At 41.3% G+C, this 20,941-nt stretch overlaps 1 protein-coding gene across 3 annotated transcripts in view; it reads left to right on the forward strand.

The window, feature by feature from the left end:
• Window positions 1-20,704, forward strand: part of SAMD8 (sterile alpha motif domain containing 8) — an 82,225-nt gene extending 61,521 nt beyond the window's left edge. For all 3 annotated transcript variants that reach the window (XM_063607774.1, XM_008965560.4, XM_008965559.4), the window contains exons 3-6: window positions 3,242-3,337; window positions 7,142-7,259; window positions 14,635-14,785; window positions 14,957-20,704. In XM_063607774.1, coding sequence (XP_063463844.1) covers window positions 3,242-3,337; window positions 7,142-7,259; window positions 14,635-14,785; window positions 14,957-15,261 — 670 coding nt within the window. In that variant the 3' untranslated portion in view covers window positions 15,262-20,704. The remainder of the gene's footprint in view (window positions 1-3,241; window positions 3,338-7,141; window positions 7,260-14,634; window positions 14,786-14,956) is intronic.
• Window positions 20,705-20,941: the final 237 nt, after the last annotated feature.

Here is a 20,941-nt window from a genome sequence, read left to right on the forward strand (position 1 = left end):
CTCTGTGCACCCTGAGTGCGCAGAGAAACCCAAAGCTTGACAAAGCTCAGTCTATGCCCACAGAATGTCTCATCTTTTTTAGTACTTTACTGTCAAATATGAATGGTCAGTCAAGAAACCAGACGTCTGAGAAAAACATAAGCGCAAACAGAAAAAAAAAAGTAAATTGGAAAACAAAATAGGGAGCAGACGAACACTTAAAAAAAAACTTCCGTGTTTTCAAGAGAAATAAGAGATGTTGCATTCTATGTGACAGTAATGAGAGGCCCAAAGAAGATTCAGAGAAAAAGAGCTTTTGGGGAAAAAAAAAAAAAGAAAGTAGAGATTTAAAATCCAGCAGGGGCTGGGCGTGGTGGCTTACACCTGTAATCCTTTGGGAGCACTTTGGGAGGCCGAGGTGGCCGGGTCACCTGAGGTCAGGAGTTCAAGACCAGCCTGGCCAACATGGGAAAACCCCATCTCTACTAAAAATGCAAAAATTAGCCAGGCGTGGTGGCAGGTGCCTATAATCCCAGCTACTCGGGAGGCTGAGACAGGGAGAATTGCTTGAACCCAGGAGGCAGAAGTGGCAGTAAGCCAAGATCACGCCACTACAGTCCAACCTGGGCAACAGAGCAACACTCCGTCTCAAATAAATAAATAAATAAAAAATAAAATCCAGCAGGATTGGCCAGGCACCATGGTTCACACCTGTAATCCTAGCACTTCTGGAGGCCAAGGCAGGTGGATCACGTGAGGTCAGCAGTTTGAGACCGGCCTAGCCAACATTGTGAAACGCTTTCTCTACTAAAAATACAAAAATTAGCTGGGCGTGGTGGCGGGCACCTGTAATCCCAGCAACGCGGGAGACTGAAGCACGAGAATTGCTTGAACTCAGGAGGTGGAGGTTGCAATGAGCCAAGATTGCATCATTGCACTCCAGCCTGGGTGACAAAGCGAGACTGTGTTTCAAAAAAGTGAGGCTGGGCACGTGGCTCACGCCTGTAATCCCAGCACTTTGGGAGGCTGAGGCAGGCGGATGACCTGAGGTCAGGATTTCGAGACCAGCCTGACCAACATGGAGAAACCCCATCTCTACTAAAAATACACAATTAGCCGGGCCTGGTGCCGCATGCCTGTAATCCCAGCTACTCGGGAGGCTGAGGCAAGAGAATTGCTTGAACCCAGGAGGCGGAGGTTGCGGTGAGCCGAGATGGCGCCATTGCACTCCAGCCTGGGGAACACGAGTGAAACTCCGTCTCAAAAAAAAAAAAAATAAAACTGAATTGCCAAGATGAGAGTTAATTTTATTCTAGGAAATAACCATGCAGGAGGATTGGAAAATACAATCATTCTAAATTGGAATAAAAGGGAGAAGGCTCTAGGAGAGATTGCCCTGGAGGAAAAATTGAAATTGATAGATTAGTTTGGGGATGAGTTAGTAATAAGCACTCAGGAAACACAGAGCAAACTAAAAAAAAAGAAGAATTTATTAGCTCCAGAGAATTACAAAAAGTTGTACAAGAGAGGAATTTTTTTTTCTTTTTTTTTGAAACAGAGTCTCGCTCTGTCACCCAGGCTGGAGTGCAGTGGCAACGATCTCGGCTCACTGCAACCTCCGCCTCCCAGGTTCAAGCAGTTCTCTGCCTCAACCTCCCGAGTAGCTGTGACTACATGTGCCTGCCACCATGCCTGGCTAATTTTTTTGTATTTTTAGTAGAGACGGGGTTTAACTATGTGGGCCAGGCTGGTCTTGAACTCCTGACCTCGTGATCCACCCGCCTTGGCCTCCCAAAGTGCTGGGATTATAGGCGTGAGCCACCGCGCCCAGCCATGTTTTCTTTTTTTAAATACCTTTATTTCCCTAGTTATAAAATTAACATGTCATTGTAGAAAAGTTTTTAGTAGAAATGTACAAAGAATAAAAGAAACGTCAATAATTCTGGCACCCAGAGATGACCTATTGGACTGTTTCATTCGTTTCAGTCTCCTTCCCCTTCCTTTCTTCCTCCCTACCTTCCTTCTTTCTTCCCTCTTTCTTTTTTTCTTTTTTGAGACAGGGTCTGGTTCTGTCGCCTAGGCTGGAGGCAGTGATGAAACCTCGGCTCACTGCAACCTCTGCCTCCCAGGCTCAAGCCATCCTCCCACCTCAGCCTTCCAAGTAGCTGGGACTTACAGGCGCGCAGCACCGCATCTGGCTAATTTTTGTATTTTTCGTAGAGACCTGGGAGTTGGGGTTGTTCACCATGTTGCCCAGGCTGGTCTCCTGAACTCCTGAGTTCAAGTAGTTGGCCCACCTCAGCCTCCCAAAGCACTGGGATTACAGGCGTGATCCACCATGCCCAGCCTCTTTCTTTCTTTTTCTCTCCCTCTCTCTCCTTTTTCTTTCTTAAAGTGACCTGTCCTTTATTAGTGGGTAATCATAGGAGCTGTTTGGTGGGGAGGAAAAAGGGACAAATTGAAAATAGAAAAAAAACCAGGGTTACAAAACAAGGGAGGATAGAGAGAAAGAGGTAAAACAAAAAAACAAAAACAAGGGGCCAGGCGCTGTGGCTCACACCTGTAATCTCAGCACTTTGGAAGTCTGAGACGGGAGAATCACTTGAGCTCAGGAGTTTGAGACCAGCCTGGGCAACAAAGTGAGACCCCATATAAAAAATACAAAAAGTTAGCCAGGCATAGTTTCACGGGCCTTGTAGTCCCGGCCACTTAGGTGGCTGAGGTGGGAGGATCACTTGAGCCCTGGGCTGTCTAGGCTGCAGTCAGCCATGATGGCACCACTGTACTGCAACCTGGGTGACAGAGCAAGACCCTGTTTCAAAAACAACAACAACAATAACAACAAAGCATCAAGTTCAAACCCTGATTGTTTGCACTCTGAAAAGAGCACTTCATGCAAGAAATGGGCCTTTCTCCCATTGTCCTTTGTGGGTAGTCCTATATCCAGATCTGCTGTGCTATAGGATGGGAGAAAAGGGTTGCCACTTTTTTTTTTTTTTTTTCCCTCTGGTATTTGCTGTCAGTCACTTCTTTATAGAGAACCCTAACTGGGAATCAACGGACAAGAAACAGGTTCCGATAGGTGGGGGTACTTTATGACACAGATTTTTTCTCCCAGTTTCTCCAAATATCATCTTCTGTAAGAGATAAAAGTTATATAAAACCAATTTTAAGGTCATTATTAAAAGAGCACCTTACTGAAAAGGGTGGCATCATTCACCTGTATACTTCTTCAATTCAAAATCATTTTTTTCTGTTCCAGCGTTCCTAGAATCCCATGGGCCTTTGCCATGACGGAAGTATGTGGCATGATTCTGTGCTATATTTGGCTCCTGGTTCTTCTTCTTCACAAGCACAGGTACCTCATTACTCCATTAAATGACTGAAAATGTTTTGACTATTGTATCAAGATCATAAAATCTTAACCTTTCTCTTTGCAGTTTCCTTGTTAATTTCCTTCTCTGGTCATTGTGACATAGTTATTAACAAAGGATTTTGAGTTTGATGAGTAAGAGTCAGCCTAAGATAATATCTACATATTTAGTAATAATCCTGAATGCATTTTGCACGGAAAGATCAGAGATGCCCTATGGCTGATCGTGCTCATCTCTGATCTAAAAAAAGAGGCTGGGCGCGGTGGCTCATGCCTGTAATCCCAGCACTGTGGGAGGCCAAGGCAGGCGGATCACCTGAGGTTAGGAGTTCGAGACCAGCCTGACCAACATGGAGAAATCCCGTCTCTACTAAAAATACAAAATTAACTGGGCGTGGTGGCACATGCCTATAATCCCAGCTACTTGGGAGGCTGAGGCAGGAGAATCGCTTGGACCCCAGGGTCGGACGTTGTGGTGAGCTGAGATAAGAAAGCCTTTTCTTTCCTTAGAAACAAACTGGAAAAGTTACTTTCTGTAGGATAGAAACTCTTCCAAGGACATTCTTTGGTCACATGTTTAGATGGAAGAAATTTTCTCTGCTTTGAGGAGGCCCATTAAAAAAGAGATTATTGGCCGGGCACGGTGGCTCATGCCTGTAATCCCAGCACTTTGGGAGGGCAAGGCAGGCGGATCACGAGGTCAGGAGATTGAGACCATCCTGGCTAACACGGTGAAACCCTGTCTCTACTAAAAATACAAAATATTAGCCGGGCATGGTGGCGGGTGCCTGTAGTCCCAGCTAACTTGGGAGGCTGAGGCAGGAGAATGGCATGAACCCAGGAGGCAGAGCTTGCAGTGAGCCGAGATTGTGCCACTGCACTCCAGCCTGGGTGACAGAGTGAGACTCTGTCTCAAAAAAAAAAAAAGATTATTAGCCAGGCACAGTGGCACATGCCTGTAACCCCAGTACTTTAGGAGGCTGAGGTGGGAGGATTGCTTGAGCCCAGGTGTTCAAGACCAGCCTGGGAAACATGAGGAGACCCTGTCTCTACAAAAAATTTAAAGATTAACCAGGTGTGGTGGCACACGCCTATAGTCCCAGCTTCTCAGGAGGCTGAGGTGGGAGGATTGCTTGAGCCCAGGAGGTCAAGGTTGCAGTGAGCTGTGATTGTGCCACTGCACTCCAGCGTGGGTGACAGAGCCAGACCCTGTCTCCAAAAAAAAAAAAAAAAAAAAAAAGAAAGATTATTTTGCACAACATGTACATATAGTCTGTGTGGTTTACTTCAGATGGTATGGGAAGTTGCTAAATTGGAAAGTGCGTCTTGGCACTTTCACCAAAAAATATAGACGAAAGAATTTATTTACTTTCATTTTATTTACTTTTACTGCTTCTTGTGGAGCAGGGCTAACTCACAGGCAGTGTACCCAGAGTCAGCCAGGAAGAATTTTTTTAATTAAAAAAAGGAAGCCTGGGGGGCTCCTTTCCTAGTTTAATGGGCAGGAAGAATTAGTGGATTTAAGTAAAAAACAAGGCATTGTAAACAAAAAATGTAAAGATAAAATTAGTAGATATTGCATAAGAGCTCCTGAGGGGCTTTTAAAAAAACTGTAGATATGTGAGCTTTTGAGATTGCTTAAAAAAAAAAAATGTAGCTTCTGCTCTCCATTGTCTTTGGAACACTGGAGAGAGGAACAAGGGTAGTTGCTTGAGGTTTTGACCTTTCTCCTCACCAGGAAGTGCTTGAGGTAAACCACAGTGATGAGCTTTAGGTCCTAAGCAGCAGTTACTTCAGTGTTCTGAAGGTGAAAAGAAAGGTTGGTGGTTACTATTCTTATCATACTTTTAGGCCACATTGAGCCATATTCTCTCCCATTTTGTCCTGTTTTGCAGCAATATTTTAAATTCTGGATTGCTTAAAACCAGAGGTGGTTTTAAAACATGTGTATCATTGCTGCTTTCTGGTTAACTTTGCCTCACAAGATCTCATGAATTTGAATTTATCTACTCTTCAAAACTGGAGTTTACCTTACAGGAAACCTTGGTAGGTTTAACAAAGCATAGAGGTAACCCGTTAAATCCAAGTGTTAATGTTTACTTAGTCAAAGAAAGTGTTTCTCAAAGTGTTTGTACCACTTTCATTAGAATCACCTGGGTGCTTGTTAAAATGCAGATTCCTAGGCTCCATCTCAGGAGTGCACACTAATGCTTGAAACATACCTAGCCTTGTGTTCAGTGCTTTCTCTGAGGGTGGGAGGATCATTTCAAAAATATGTGATGTATGGTCCCTGTCCTCAGGAATATTAGTCCAACAGTACTGGTGTTGTCACAGTGCAGTTCATGATTACCCAAGTGACAGTTACTCAGAATTTTTATTGGATATATACTTGATATAAACTTTTTTTAAAAACATAGTGTTTTCTAGCTTAAGTTTAAGTTAAGAGAAGTTAGAATGAGTATTTGATAGCTACTATCATTAACTAATTTACAATGGGTTTTTTTGTTTTGTTTGAGATAGGGTCTTGCCCTGTCACCCAGGCTAGAGCGCAGTGACATGATCATGGCTCACTGCATCCTTGACCTCCTAGGCTCAATCAGTCCTCTCCCCTCAGCCTAGGACTGCAGGTACACACCAACATGCCTGACTAATTTTTTATAGACAAGATCTTACTGTGTTGCCCAGGCTGGTCTCAAGCGATCCTCCTTCCTGCCTTGGTCTCCCAAAGTTCTGGGATTATAGACATGAGCCACTGCACCTAGCCTACAGTGTTATTAATGAGCAAAAAATTCCCTGGAATCACAGGTGTTTAACTTTACCTCCTTTTTTTGTTTTTTATTTTTATTTTTTGAGACAAGTCTCATTCCGAAACCCAAGCTAGAGTGCAGTGGCACAATCATAGCTTGCTGCAGCCTCCAACTCCCAGGCCCAAGCAACCCTCCCACCTCAGCCTCTCAAGTAGCTGGGATCACAGGTGTGCACCACCACATCCAGCTCATTTTTAAATTATTTGTAGAGATGAGGTCTGGTTATGTTGCCCAAGCTGTTGTCAAACTTTTGGACTCAAGCAATCCTCCCACCTTGGCCTCCCAAAGGGCTGCAATTACAAGCGTGAGCCACCATCCTCGGCCAACTTTATCTCTTATAAATAATTTAAGAGCAATTTTCAGTAATAGGACTAACACCAGGCTTACTTGTCTTCTGTCTTGTATAACTCTTTTACTTTCTTTTAGCCATATTTTCTTTTTTTTTTTGAGACGGAGTTTCACTATTGTTGCCCAGGCTGGAGTGCAATGGCGCAGTCTTGGCTCACTGCAACCTCCACCTCCCGGGTTCAAGTGATTCTCCTGCCTCATCCTCTCAAGTAGCTGGGATTACAGGCACACACCACCACGCCTGGACTCTTAGCCATATTTTCTTATCAGTGAAATGATGCTCTTAGAATCTAATTTAGGTCTGTATTGTTCATTATGGCAAAATTTAAATTAACTAAAATGAAATAAAATTTAAAACTCAGTTCCTCAGTCATACTGGCCACATTTCAAGTCCGTAAGATCCACATAGTATATAAATAGCTTCTTGGACAGTATATGGAACATTTCCATCATTGCAGAGAAGCAGAGAATTCTATTGGACAACGATGCTTTTGATGGTCTTTAAGATTTCTGTCCTCTTCAAAGAGTCTAGTGATTTTTCTGTTTGCTCTTCCTTGAAGTAAATATTTGATGCCTGGGGTTTTTTGGTTTGTTTTCTTCTGATCTTTCCCCCTTTTTGGTTGATCTGTTACAGGTCAATACTTCTGCGAAGGCTCTGTAGTCTGATGGGAACTGTATTCTTGCTTCGCTGCTTTACCATGTTTGTGACCTCCCTCTCCGTGCCAGGACAACACCTGCAGTGTACTGGAAAGGTAGCCTGCTACCTTCTTTATCATTCTTGTTTTTGGTGGGTTGATGGCACACTATATGCAATAGGGCTAAGATTTTGCTTATAGTATTAAAATGTGCTTTTTAGTATCTGCAATGTCTATAAAAAAAACTATAGAAATAATTTGGTAAAAGTCTTAAGCCAGATTCTACCTCTCTGTTATTTCTGTTGAAACTCGTTCTATGCTGTGGAGCTATAGAAAACAAGTTTCTTTCGGCCGGGCGCAGTGGCTCATGCCTGTAATCCCAGCACTTTGGGAGGCCGAGGCGGGCAGATCATGAGGTCAGAAGTTCAAGACCAGCCGGGCCAAGATGGTGAAACTCCGTCTCTACTAAAAATACAAAAATTAGTTGGGCATGGTGGTGGGCACTTGTAATCCCAGCTACTCAGAAGCCTGAGGCAGAGAATTGCTTGAACCCGGGAGGTGGAGGTTGCAATGAGCTGAGATCGTGCCACTGCACTCCAGCCTGGGCAACAGAGCGAGACTCCATCTCAAAAAAAAAAAAAAAAAAAAAGTGTTTATTTTGGCCAGGCGCAGTGGCTCATGCCTGTAATCCCAGCACTTTGGGAGGCCAAGGTGGGTGGATCACGAGGTCAGGAGTTTGAGACCAGCCTGGCCAAGATGGTTAAACCCCATCTCTACTAAAAATACAAAAATTAGCCAGGTGCAGTGGTGGACGCCTGTAATCCCAGCTACTCGGGAGGCTGAGGTTCAATCGCTTGAACCTGGGAGGCGGAGGTTGTAGGGAGCCGAGATCGCACCACTGCACTCTAGCCTGGGCAACAGAGCAAGACTCTGTCTCAAAAACAAAGAAAGAAAGAAAGAAAACAATTTTCTTTCAATTATCATTTTCCCTTTCCCACCATCCTTAGCATTTTAAAAGTTTCTCATATGGCATGCTCTGGTTCCTTCACTGTCCTCCTCACTCCTTTAAAAATGTTGCCGGCCAGGTGCAGTGGCTCACGCCTGTAATCCCAGCACTTTGGGAGGCCAAGGCGGGTGGATCACCTGAGGTCAGGAGTTAAAGACCCAGCGTGGCCAACATGGTGCAATCTACTAAAAATACAGAAAATTACCTGGGCGTGGTGACGGGCACCTGTAATCCCAGGTACTCGGAAGGCTGAGGCATGAGAGTCACTTGAACCCAGGAGGCGGAGGTTGCAGTGAGCCAAGATGGCACCATTGTACTCCAGCCTGGGCAACAAGAGTGAATCTGCATCTCAAAACAAAACAAACAAACAAACAAAAAGAAAGTTGCAGTTTGATGACATACTCAGCACTCTAAACTTTACTCTTTCTGAGATAAACAAAATAATGGCTGACTTTTGGTTTTCATTTTATATTTTGTGGATTTGTTTTGGTGTACTGTAGACATCCCTTCTCATTAAACAGAAGAAATTATGCAGATGGGAACAAAATAAGACTCTGAAAATCGCCTGTACTTTATATACAAAATTGGCTAAAATCTGTATACAAATTTGCAAAGAATTTTGTCCAAATTATATACAAATTTGGACAAAAGAACTCTACTTTTCTAGGCCTCTATGCTTTAATTCTGTGTTCTCACATATTCAAATAAATGTATGTGTTAACACCTTTGTAATTATTTTAATGTTGTTTGTAACAGCATTCACGTTCACTTCTTGTACTGCAATATCATAGCTGAAATGCCAACAAGGGAAGATTAAGCAGCCAAAGGAGATCAAGAACTAAAAATATACCCCTGAGCTGAAGGGTGACAAAACTTTCTCCTGGTATTAGGAAGGCTTAGACTGACCAGTAAGAAAGGGGGAAGGGTTGATATGACACAGGATTTCATGTAAAGGAAATGTTTTATTTTTAAGGTAAAAGCTGTTTTGAGGTCTTTTTTTCTTTTTCCAAAAAGGAAAAGTAATTTTTTCAAATTATAAAATTATATGTTTATTATAAAAATTCAAATTATATAGAAATGTATATATTAAAAAGTAAAAATTCACCTGATTCTTTTTTACCACACCCTATAAATAATACAGTTAACAGTTGTGTGTATAGCCACACAGACCATTTTTAAGCATACTTACACATTCATATAAGTTTTTTGGGGTTTTTTTTTTGTTTTTTTTTGAGGTGGAGTCTTTCCCAGTCGCCCAGGCTGGAGTAGTGTGGCACAGTCTTGGCTCACTGCAACCTCCTCTTCCCAGGTTCAAGCCATTCTCCTGCCTCAGCCTCCCGAGTAGCTGGGACCATCACGCCTGGCTATTTTTTGTATTTTTAGTAGAGATGGGGTTTCTCCATGTTGGCCAGGCTGGTCTTGAACTCCTGACCTCAGGTGATCCACCCGCCTTGGCCTCCCAAAGTGTTGGGATTACAGGTGTGAGCCACAGCGCCTGGCCCTCATATAAGTTTTCATAGATACTTTTGAAACAAGGTAGGATTATATTGCAAACATTGTTCTTTAACCTAGTTTTCCTTTTCTTTCTTTCTTTCTTTCTTTCTTTTTTTTTTTTGAGATGGAGTCTCGCTGTGTCACCCAGGTGGGAGTGCAGTGGCACGATCTCGGCTCACTGCAAACTCTGCCTCCCAGGTTCATGCCATTCTCCTGCCTCAGCCTCCCGAGTAGCTGGGACTACAGGCGCCCGCCACCATGCATGGCTAATTTTTTTGTATTTTTAGTAGAGACGGGGTTTCACTGTGTTAGCCAGGATGGTCTCGATCTCCTGACCTCATGATCCGCCCGCCTTGGCCTCCCAAAGTGCTGAGATTACAGGCGTGAGCCATCGCGCCCAGCCTCTTTAGCCTATTTTTCATTTAATAGTATGTTGTTTACTTTTTTCTGAAGAAGTACATGTGGTCATATTCATCTTTTTAACAGTATTCCATTGTGGATACCAGGCTCCAAATGATGTACATTTTGGTTGTTTCAAAATTTTACTATTTATAAACAGTGCTATAGTAAACATTCTTGTACATTGTGCTTTTGCACTTAGTTATCTCCTTAAGATAAATTATTGCAAGTAAAATTATAGAATTAAAGGACATGCACATTAAAAAATATAATATGGGCTGGACAAGGTGGCTCATGCCTGTAATCCCAGCACTTTGGGAGTCCGAGGTGGGCGGATCACTTGAGGCCAGGAGTTCAAGACCAGGCTGGCCAACATGATGAAACCCCATCTCTACTAGAAATACAAATAATTAGCTGGGCATGGTGGCGGGCACCTGTAATCCCAGCTACTCGGGAGGCTGAGGCAGAAGAATCACTTGAACCTGGGAGGCAGAGGTTGCAGTGAGCTGAGATCACACCACTGCACTCCAGCCTGGGTGACAGAGCGAGACTCCATCTCAAAAAAAAAAAAAAAAAAAAAAAAGAAAGTGATATGTGTTGCTGAAATACACACTTGAAAAGATGAGTTTTTCACTACTGCCAACATGTATGCGTGTCAGCTTTCTCACCCTCTTGCCAGCAGTGCCATTCTGATTGATGAAAGGTAATATCTGATGCTTTTATGTTCTTATTTTTTTATATTTTACATGTTTAATTTATTTTGAATTTGTTTCTGTGCATGGTGTGCGCAGTTTCTCCAAAATAGTATGCTGTGTACATGGTATGAAGAGTTTCACCCAAATAGTATTCTAGTTGATTAGGGGAGATTTTATTGTATTTTAGTCATTGTTTTTTTAAGACAGATTCTCGCTTTGTCACCCAGGCTAGAGTATAGTGTGGCATGATCATAGCTCACTGTCAGCCTAAAATTCCTGGTCTCAGGCAGTCCTCCTGCATCAGCCTTCTGAGTAGCTGGGACCACAGGCACACGCCACCACAGCCAACTGATTTTTTTTTTTTTTAGACGGAGTCTTTCTCTATCGCCCTGGCTAGAGTGCGGTGGTGCGATCTTGGCTTACTGCATCCTCCACCTCCTGGGTTCAAGGGATTCTCCTGTCTCAGCCTCCCAAGTAACTGGGATCACAGGCGCCTGCCACCACACCCAGCTAATTTTTGTATTTTCAGTAGAGATGGGGTTTCACCATCTTGGCCAGGCTGGTCTTGAACTCCTGACCTCATGATCCACCTGCCTCGACCTCCGAAAGTGCTGGGATTACAGGCGTGAGCCACCGTGCCTGGCCTAATTTTAATTTTTTTTTTTTGTAGAAACAGGATTTCACTTTGCTGCTCAGGCTGGTCTCGAGCTCCTGACTTCAAGTGCTCTTTCCATCTCTACCTCTCAAAGTGTTGGGATTACAGGCATGAGCCACCATACCTAGCCAGGACAGATTTTAAAGAAGAAAAATATAAGCTTATTACACTGAAAAGAGAAAATTTTCCGTAGCTAAGGGATTTAATTGTAGGACAGCCACTGAGGAGAGGGATATCTGTGCATAGGGCTGCAACATATGCTGCAAAAATAAATTAGATACCATCCTTCTATGGTATAAACAGCCCTTTTTCTGTCTCTAATGACTGTTTTTATCAGTTGGTTATCTATAGATATTTCTACTCCAATCTGACCTAAATACTGTTAATTGCTTTGAATTATAATATAACCTACTTATTGACCCGTATTATTTGCAGTAATTGTTATAAATAGAAATCAAATCCCTTACAGTGAATTCCATAAGGTAGTTTCATTATAATAAATTAATTGCTTGAAATTGCATTCCTGGAAGTAAGGGGTTTGAGGACAGAACCAAGAACATGCCTATTTTTGAAATTTAGAAACACTTAATGCATATTTCTACACCTTCTCTTGTCAAAACATCCTATTCATTCTGCTCCGTTGTGTTTCAGTTTTTATTTTTTGGAAGGATATATGAGACATTTAAGATGGGAAAGGATGGAGAGATAACTGCCTTTTGACTGGCATCACTAGTTTCCTATCCTTGGTTGAGACATTTTCCTACCAGTCTCTTCTGTTTATTTACTACATGATTTTTTACTTTCTCAAAAGTAATATCTCTAAGCCCGTGTTCATAGCGATCACAGAAGAACCAAACCCATGTGTATTATCTTTCTTTCTCTCTAATAATAAATTCTTCTTCCTTTCTTTCCCTCAAATGAGGCAGAAAGGGAAAGCTGGGCAGTGTATAATCAGCAGGTGAGATTCCTAATGAGATTGTGATATCTATGAGGTTGTTTATTTTGGTCATATTTGATAGAATCTTTAAGACATAGGGCTTTGGAATTGGGCTCCCTGGGTTCACATCCTGACTGTGTTACTTACTAGCTATGTGACCTCTCTAAGCCAGTTTCCTCATCTGCACAATTAAAGCACTTCATAGGATTGCTGTGGAAATTAAATGCAGTAACATATAAAGCACTTAGCAGCATGCCTTGCACATAGTAAATGTACATAAAATTTTAGCACCTTTTTGTACCATTATTATGTTATTATTAAATTGTATTATTATAATAATATTAGTATGCCTTTTTGTGTGTGGTTTTTGTTGTTGTTGTTGTTGTTGTTTTGAGACGGAGTCTCGCTCTGTCGCCCAGGCTAGAGTGTAGTCAGGCTAGAGTGCAGTGGCGCGATCTCTGTTCACTGCAAGCTCCACCTACCGGGTTCACGCCATTCTTCTGCCTCAGCCTCCCGAGTAGCTGGGACTGCAGGCGCCCGCCACCAAGCCTGGCTAATTTTTTGTATATTTAGTAGAGATGGGGTTTCACCGTGTTAGCCAGGATGGTCTCAATCTCCTGACCTTGTGATCCACCTGCCTCGGCCTCCCACAGTGCTGGGATTACAGGCGTGAGCCACCGTGCCTGGCCTCTTTTTTTTTTTTTTGAGATGGAGTTTTGCTCTTGTTGCCCAGGCTGGAGTGCAATGGCACGATTTCTACTCACCACAACCTCCCCCTCCCGGGATCAAGAGATTTTCCTGCCTCAGTCTCCTGAGTAGCTGGGATTACAGGCATGTGCCACCATGCCCAGCTAATTTTTGTACTTTTAGTAGAGATGGGTTTTTCCATGTTGGTCAGGCTGATCTCGAACTCCTGACCTCAGATGATCCACCCACCTCGGCCTCTCAAAGTGCTGGGATTATAGGCGTGAGCCACCGCACCCTGCGGTATGCTTTTTTTTTTTAAGTGACTGTCCCTCTTTTGTAAAGCAGTTATCACTCAAGGTCTTCCTCAAAATGGACTGCTTTTTTAGGTGTATGTGTGGGAGTTGGGATTAGGTTTGGCTATTGATAACTGGAAATTCAAAGTGGCTATGGTTTAATAAACACACAATGGTTTATTCTCTCTCAAAAAAGAGTCTGAAGGTAGGTACACAAGGTCTGGTATGATAATTTTACGAAGTCATCCAAAAAAACCCCATAATTCTTCTGTCATTCTGGTCTGCTATCCCAATACTTGGCTTGTATCCTCAAGGCTACTTTGTGGTCCAAGATGGTTGCTGGAGTTTCACCTCCGGTTGAATGAGTCTGAGTTGTAGACAAAAAAGGAAAGGTAAAAAGTTAGAAAAGACTTCCTCAAAACTGTTGTCTCTTACCTTGATAAGTAGCCTTCCCAGAAACCCTTAACACTTCTACTTAGATCTTATTGTACAGAACTTAGTCACGTGGCCACACCTAGCTACAAGGGAGGCTGGGAAAGGCAATATTTTGGCTGAATTCATTGCTGCCTCAATATATTTGAGATTGTGTTACCAGTGAAGAAGGGGAGAGTGGATGTTGAAAGGTAGACATTGATCTCCGTCTGTCATAGCCTATGTCTTATTGGCAAGTATAGCCAAGCAACTACTACTGTGATATTGGATTAAAAACTTGGAGATGTTTTTGTATTATAGAGAACTTTTTATTATAAAAGAACTCCTAGTAAAGGAGTTCATGTTACAGTGATTTCATTTATTTATTTATTTTTAATTAATTAATCAATTTTTTTGAGACAGAGTCTTACTCTGTTGCCCAGGCTGGAGTACAGTGGCGCGATCTCGGCTCCCTGCAACCTCCGCCTCCCAGGTTCAAGTGATTCTCTTGCCTTAACCTCCCTAGTAGCTGGGATTACAGGTGTGTACCACCATGCCTGGCTAATTTTTGTATTTTTAGTAGAGTTGGGGTTTCGCCATGTTGGCCAGGCTGATGTTGAACTCCTGACATCAGGTGATCCGCCCACCTCAGCCTCCCAAAGTGCTGGGATTACAGGCATGAGCCACTGTGCCCAGTCTGATTTCATTTAATTACCAAAATATTTCTGAGTACAGCCAAGCTTTGCCCACCCATTCTTGAAGTCTGGCTGGAATTCATTAGACTGAGGGCCTAGATGCTTTGGCTTAGATCTTATTTCTAAGTTATTCAGCATTTGAATTTCAATAGGAATGGATGTTGGGAAGTTCCCACCTCCCTAAGCATTTGAAGCACTAATTCATAACTTTTCTTCATAGATATACGGCAGTGTATGGGAGAAATTACATCGAGCCTTTGCCATTTGGAGTGGCTTTGGTATGACCCTGACTGGCGTTCACACATGTGGAGATTACATGTTTAGTGGCCACACAGTCGTCCTAACTATGCTGAATTTCTTTGTCACCGAATGTAAGTATCTTTTTAGTGCTTCTATGCGTATTAGATAACTTGCTGCAGTGAAGGCTGTGGGAAGGGTGTCAGATCCTGTGAAGAATGGCAAAACAGCCTGACCTGAGAAACGTGACTGAGAAGCATTGGAAGGAATGTAGCTTTAAAATGATCTTTCTGTCCTTTTCCTAGATACACCAAGAAGCTGGAATTTCTTGCACACTTTATCCTGGGTTCTCAACCTCTTTGGAATCTTCTTCATCTTGGCTGCCCATGAACATTATTCCATTGATGTGTTTATTGCTTTTTATATAACAACAAGACTCTTTTTGTACTACCATACTCTGGCCAATACCAGAGCATATCAGCAGAGTAGGAGAGCAAGGATTTGGTTTCCCATGTTCTCTTTTTTTGAATGCAATGTTAATGGCACAGTACCTAATGAATATTGTTGGCCATTTTCAAAACCAGCAATAATGAAAAGACTAATTGGATGAATACTATCTTTCTAATGAATTTGTGATTAAATATATAATAGTTGTTGAAAATGAGTAACTTTGCGTTCTCCCCCTAAGTTGTTCTTAGATGCCTGGCTTATGTGTTGACAAAGTAAAGTTTTCTGTTCTGAGCAAAGTTATGATTATAAAAAGCAAGAAAGAACAATCAAGAGTCCTTATGTAGCTATTTGAACAGAAAGCTTAAGTAGATGTTTTCTGCCCCTTCTCTTTAGGAAGACTTAATGTTGTGATTGAAGTCAGGCTGTACCCTTACCTGTTGAGTATTTGCTTATTGAACTTTAAACAAGTCAACTTGAGCAGTTTGCTGGTTGAGGAATTTTCATTGATTTCCAGTAGGGCTCTAGTCAAGAAATAATATGTTTTGAAGCTCCTTATTACCTTTAGAAGAAGAAACCCTAACAAGTGACAGTACTTGTTCTTTGGACTAATCTTTGTTTCATTTTAAAAAATGCAACCCTGGGACATGATCTGTTTTACTGACAAAGAGTTTTTGCCTTCTGAACCATCTTTAAATATACTGAGCATACCAGGATGCCTGAAATAAGAAGAGAATAGGCCATAGATGACGTGACAGAGTACTGGCTAGGATGCCATTGGTCTCCTCATTAATGCAAATGTAGGGCTGGCATATTTCACCAAAGATGCAACAAAAGATGCAGTGCCTATTTTGTTCTGAGGGTTCAGTGACCCTCAGTGAGTATTCATGAGGGAAAAATGGCTGCATCCATAAAAATAAATGGGCTTAATGTTAGTGGTATAGGTACCCAGAATAACTTCTTTGTGCTATAGTTGTTAGATGACAGTTCAATTTTATGCTTTTTTAATGGTGTTATTAAATGAGCCAAATAGGAGTGTTTTACCAGATGTTAGATAAAGTTCTTAATGCCGTTAAGTAGGGAGGTATGCATGCAAAGAATTGTTTTCTCCTGAAAAGAAACTTACAGCACGCAAAATATAACTTTTTGGTTTTTGAAATTTATCATTCTTGGCCGTTGAAAGTAAACAGTCTCAGACATACTTGGATATGAAAAAGTTTCGTTGTTTTTTACTTTTAAATATAATGGTGTATATACATTCTTTCTATTTAGTCTTAATTTGGCAGTCAGGAAGTGATATAACTTAGCTGCTATTTACAACACTAGAAATTTAGTACTTTAAGTAATTTCACGTCTATGATAACATTTGTTACTTTATTTTTAATGATTTTTTTACAGTAGTTATGACAGTAGGATGGTTATGGAATTGGAATTTAAACTCCCAACTAATGAGCTTAGCTGCTTGGAATATTAATTATGTAGTTTTTACATTCCATTTTAAAACAAAAACTTAGAAAAGGTGCTGGCATTCTGAGGCCTGCAATTAGGCCACATAGCAGAAGCTTGCTCCTTCCTTATCTGGGTGAAATATTTTATTTTTGCACTTTGAGTCATATTCCCACCCCTGTATAAGCTACATAGGAGCCTGAATGAATTGGGTAGGAAAGGAAATTATGCAAACAAGTCTCAGCTAGTGCTGAATGACCCCAATTTGTGTCTGCTGTGAACATTATTTTTGTATTTCTCACTTGAGAAATGCAAGGCAATTCAACTTTTATGCTTTTAAATCTCACACCTCAGAATCTGATATCTTAAATTGCTGATTCTGTTACATGCTAGGAACAAAATGCCAACATCTCATGTAAAGAAGTTGCATAATCATGAAAAGTAAAGGATGTTTCCTATGCCAGTTAGAGTGGTTTGACCCTTCAGGTAAAAAGATATGTTACTGTTATTTTTCTACATGACAGAACAGACTGAATTTAGCTAGGGAGGCACTGATGTTGGCTTTTGGGAAAGGGTTCAAAAAACTGTATGGCAACATTAATGCTAAAATGTTAAGCCGAGTGCGGTGGTGCAAGGCTATAGTCCCAGCTTCTGAGGAGGCTGAGGCAGGAGGATTGCTTGAGGCCAGGAGTTAGAAGCTGGAGTGTGTTATAACGCCTATGAATAACCACTGCATTCCAGCCCGGGCAAGGTAGCAAGACCCATTCTCTTAAAAACATGGCTGGGTGCAATGGTTCACGCCTGTAATCCCAGCACTTTGGGAGGCCAAGGCAGGCGGATGGCTTGAGGTCAGGAGTTCGAGATCAGCCTGGCCAATATGGTGAAACCTCATCTCTACTAAAACTACAAAAATTAGCTGGGCATGGTGGCACGCACTTGTAATCCCAGCTACTTGGGAGACTGAGGAACAAGAAACACTTGAACCCAGGAGGTGGAGTTTGCAGTGAGCTGAGATCACTCCACTGCACTCCAGCCTAGGTGACAGAGCGAGACTCCATCTCAAAACAAAACAAAACAAAACAAACAAAAAAAATTAGAATGGGTGCAGTGGCTAATGCCTGTAATCGCAGCACTTTGGGAGGCTAAGGCAGGAGGATCACTTGAGCTCAGGTAAACGAGACCAGCCTGGGCAACAAAGTGAGACCTCGTCCCCACGAAAAGTTGTTTAGAAAATTAGCTGGGCGTGGTGGTGCATGCCTGTGGTCCCAGCTACATGGGAGGCTGAGGCAGAAGGATCACTTGAGCCCAAGGAGGTTGAGGCTACAGTGAGCTGTAATCATGCCACTGCACTCCAGCCTTGGGGACAGAGTGAGACCCTGCCTCAATCAATCAATCAATTAATAACAAAAACTTAAATAGCTATTAACCTCAGTCTTCTTTCCTTCATATAAATTCTATTCTAAGACCAAATAGAAAAATAAATGTAACTAACTTTGCAGAGCTATTGACATTGAGAGACCTAACAACAGACTGCAATGGGGATTGTAAAATAACTTTTCAGCCTTGCACTTGCTCATGTATGTTTTGAGAAAAATGTAAGTTAGGTATAACTTATTGTTTTAACTATTATAAGGCAGTGTTTACATAAATTAATCATCTCTTTCTTGGAAAACATTGAGACAAATTTATTTTCAGTTTTACTTAAACATGAAACCTGTATTTTAGTTGCTTTTTGTTTTGTCCAGAAATTTCCAGATTTTGTGTTCATTTTTTTTCCTGGTTAAAATCTAAACCATAGTGAAGATAGTATTTATGTTTACATTTTATCTGTGAATGTGGCTAGGCAGAGAAGCTACATGGCTTTGGTCTACATATTTTTTGACCTTGTATTTGGTTCTGTAGTTACAGACTTGTGAAGGCTTACATCATCATGGAGACTTTAGTAAGGAAGGAACCAAAAGGTTTTTGGTTTGGGGATGCAAACTGGAGGTTATGTTACAAGTCTTCAATGCATTTTCTGTGTTCCTGGCAGCAGTGTTGCCTTTTTTTTTCTTTGCCTTTTTTTTTTTTTTTTAAGACCAGGTAGGGTAGTGTTATTGAAGGGTAATTGAAGAGTGGTAGAGAGTAAGAGGTTTTGAAGGAGGCAGGTTTGCTGTTATCACAAAATAATTTGGGGGAAACCTTTCGTGGCTGTGCTGCAAGAATTCTTTATGTGGCTATCCTCTCCATAGTTTTCTGACCAGAATTGCAAGGGCAAAAATAGAACTTCTAGCTCTATTTATTTGTATCCTTTGAAATCAGAACTTATCCTTAGAACCAGTCAGTTAAATAATGCGAACTATGCCTATAATCCCAGCACTTTAGGAGGCTGAGGCAGGCAGATCACGAGGTCAGGAGTTCGAGGCCAGCCTGGCCAATATGGTGAAACTCCGTCTCTACTAAAAATACAAAAATTAGCCGGGCGTGGTGGTGCACGCCCATGCCTGTAGTCCCAGCTACTCGGGAGGCTGAGGCAGAAGAATCGCTTGAACCCAGGAGGCGGAGGTTGCAGTGAGCCGAGATACTGCCACTACACTCCAGTCTGGGCGACAGAGCGAGACTCCATCTCAAAAAAACAAAATAAAATAAAATAATAATGTGGGCTATTCAGAAGAAAAAGTCAGTGACAGAGAGACCAGAACCCATTGGATCAAGAGACCTGCAGGGATTATAACTCTTTACTCTGTGAGCAGCGGTGTTTCACGCCCTGTCTCTGCCTGTGTGTTTTTACTAAGAATTCCAGAAATCCTGTAATTTGTAAATCGGAAACAGAGGAACCAGATTGTTTTATAGCTGATAAGAAACAGTCTGTTTTAGAAACATCTGTTTGGAAAGTATTACTCATGTATTCACAAAGTCATATTTATAACACTAGTCTTTGACTGTATTCAACAAAAGGCAGTTTCACCATTAATTTCATAGTAAGCTTTTTTAAAGGATTCTAGATCTAAATTGCCTAAGAATGTTAACCACATTCTTGTTTTAAACTCTCTAATTTAATAAATGTAATTATTTGATAGTCTTTTATAGACTTACATTTTCTTCATACTAAAGGTAATGATAATATAGTCATTTGCCAGTTCTTTAAGGTATTCAGGCATTTGAGACAAGACAGCTGTCTTGTAGAATAGTCCAATTGCTTTCTTAAACAGTACTGGTTTCATTTAGACAGTTTCTAAGCCAGCAAAGGTGTCAATTTTAATGCCAACTTGACAGTTTAACAGTTTGTGTTTGTAAGCAGTTTAGCCTGAATTATCCCATACTGCTGTAGAGGAGAATTGTTAGTAACATCAAAGGTCAGAATGCTTCAGGTGACTAATAAGAATGGAAAGAGACTGAGTAGGTTTTTTGTTTCTTTTCCCTGTCTTTGAGTAACTTTGAATGACTAAAATTAGTATGAAACTAGGTTTTGGACCCCCTTCTCACCTCACCCGGATGTCATGCCACCAATTTCAAATAACTAAAATGTGACCAATTACTTTGCTTCAAGTTCTATACAAATATCTCTGAAATCTGTAAGCCATATTTCAGCTATTCTGGTTTTTATAATACATTCTACCCTAAATTAACCAAAGGACTTTTTATTCAGTGTATTCCATGTTTCAGCATAAGGAAAGTTTGTGCCTGATATGGCAAGAGAAAGAACACTATGGTAATTTCATTGTTACTTCAGGTCTCTTTCAATCTGAAGAACTGGGTTGTCTGGAGAATTGAACATAGCCAAGCAATATTATCAATTAGTAATGTCATCTTAAAAATGTTCAGTTTTACTAAGTTTTATTCAGAGGATCTATGTATTATTAGAAAAATGAAGTATTTCTGACATGGAACAAAGAAATTGGAAACTGGTACTTAATGGGGGAAGCAAAATTAGCTTGGACTAAAACGGACATGTTTTGTTTTGTGAATTCTACCTAAATGTCTCTCTATCCACAGAGAAACTAGTATTACTTGAAGATGTGAAAGTTCCTGTGGTAGCCATACCTTGAAGCACAGTGTTTGTACATAAGTAAATATCTTGATTCTAAATTAAATCCAGATTTAACTAATATATATTATTTTATATCTTTGTTGTATTAAAATGTTTAAAAACACTAAAAATAAAACATTTGAAAGTTGGATTACAGTTTCTTATTGAAATGTCTTTGCATTATTAATGGAGCTGGTCAGTTTTTTATATAATGAATTTTAGTTTTTGCAAATGATTGGCCAGGTGTGGTGGCTCACGCCTGTAATCCTAGCTCTTTGGGAGGCCAAGGCAGGCTGATCGCTTGAGCCTAGGAATTCGAGACCAGCCTGGGCAACATGGTGAAACCCCGTCTCTACAAAAAATACAAAAATTAGCCAAGTGTGGTGGT

This window comes from Pan paniscus, chromosome 8 (genome assembly GCF_029289425.2).
Source record: "Pan paniscus chromosome 8, NHGRI_mPanPan1-v2.0_pri, whole genome shotgun sequence".
In the NCBI taxonomy this organism is placed as follows: domain Eukaryota; kingdom Metazoa; phylum Chordata; class Mammalia; order Primates; family Hominidae; genus Pan; species Pan paniscus.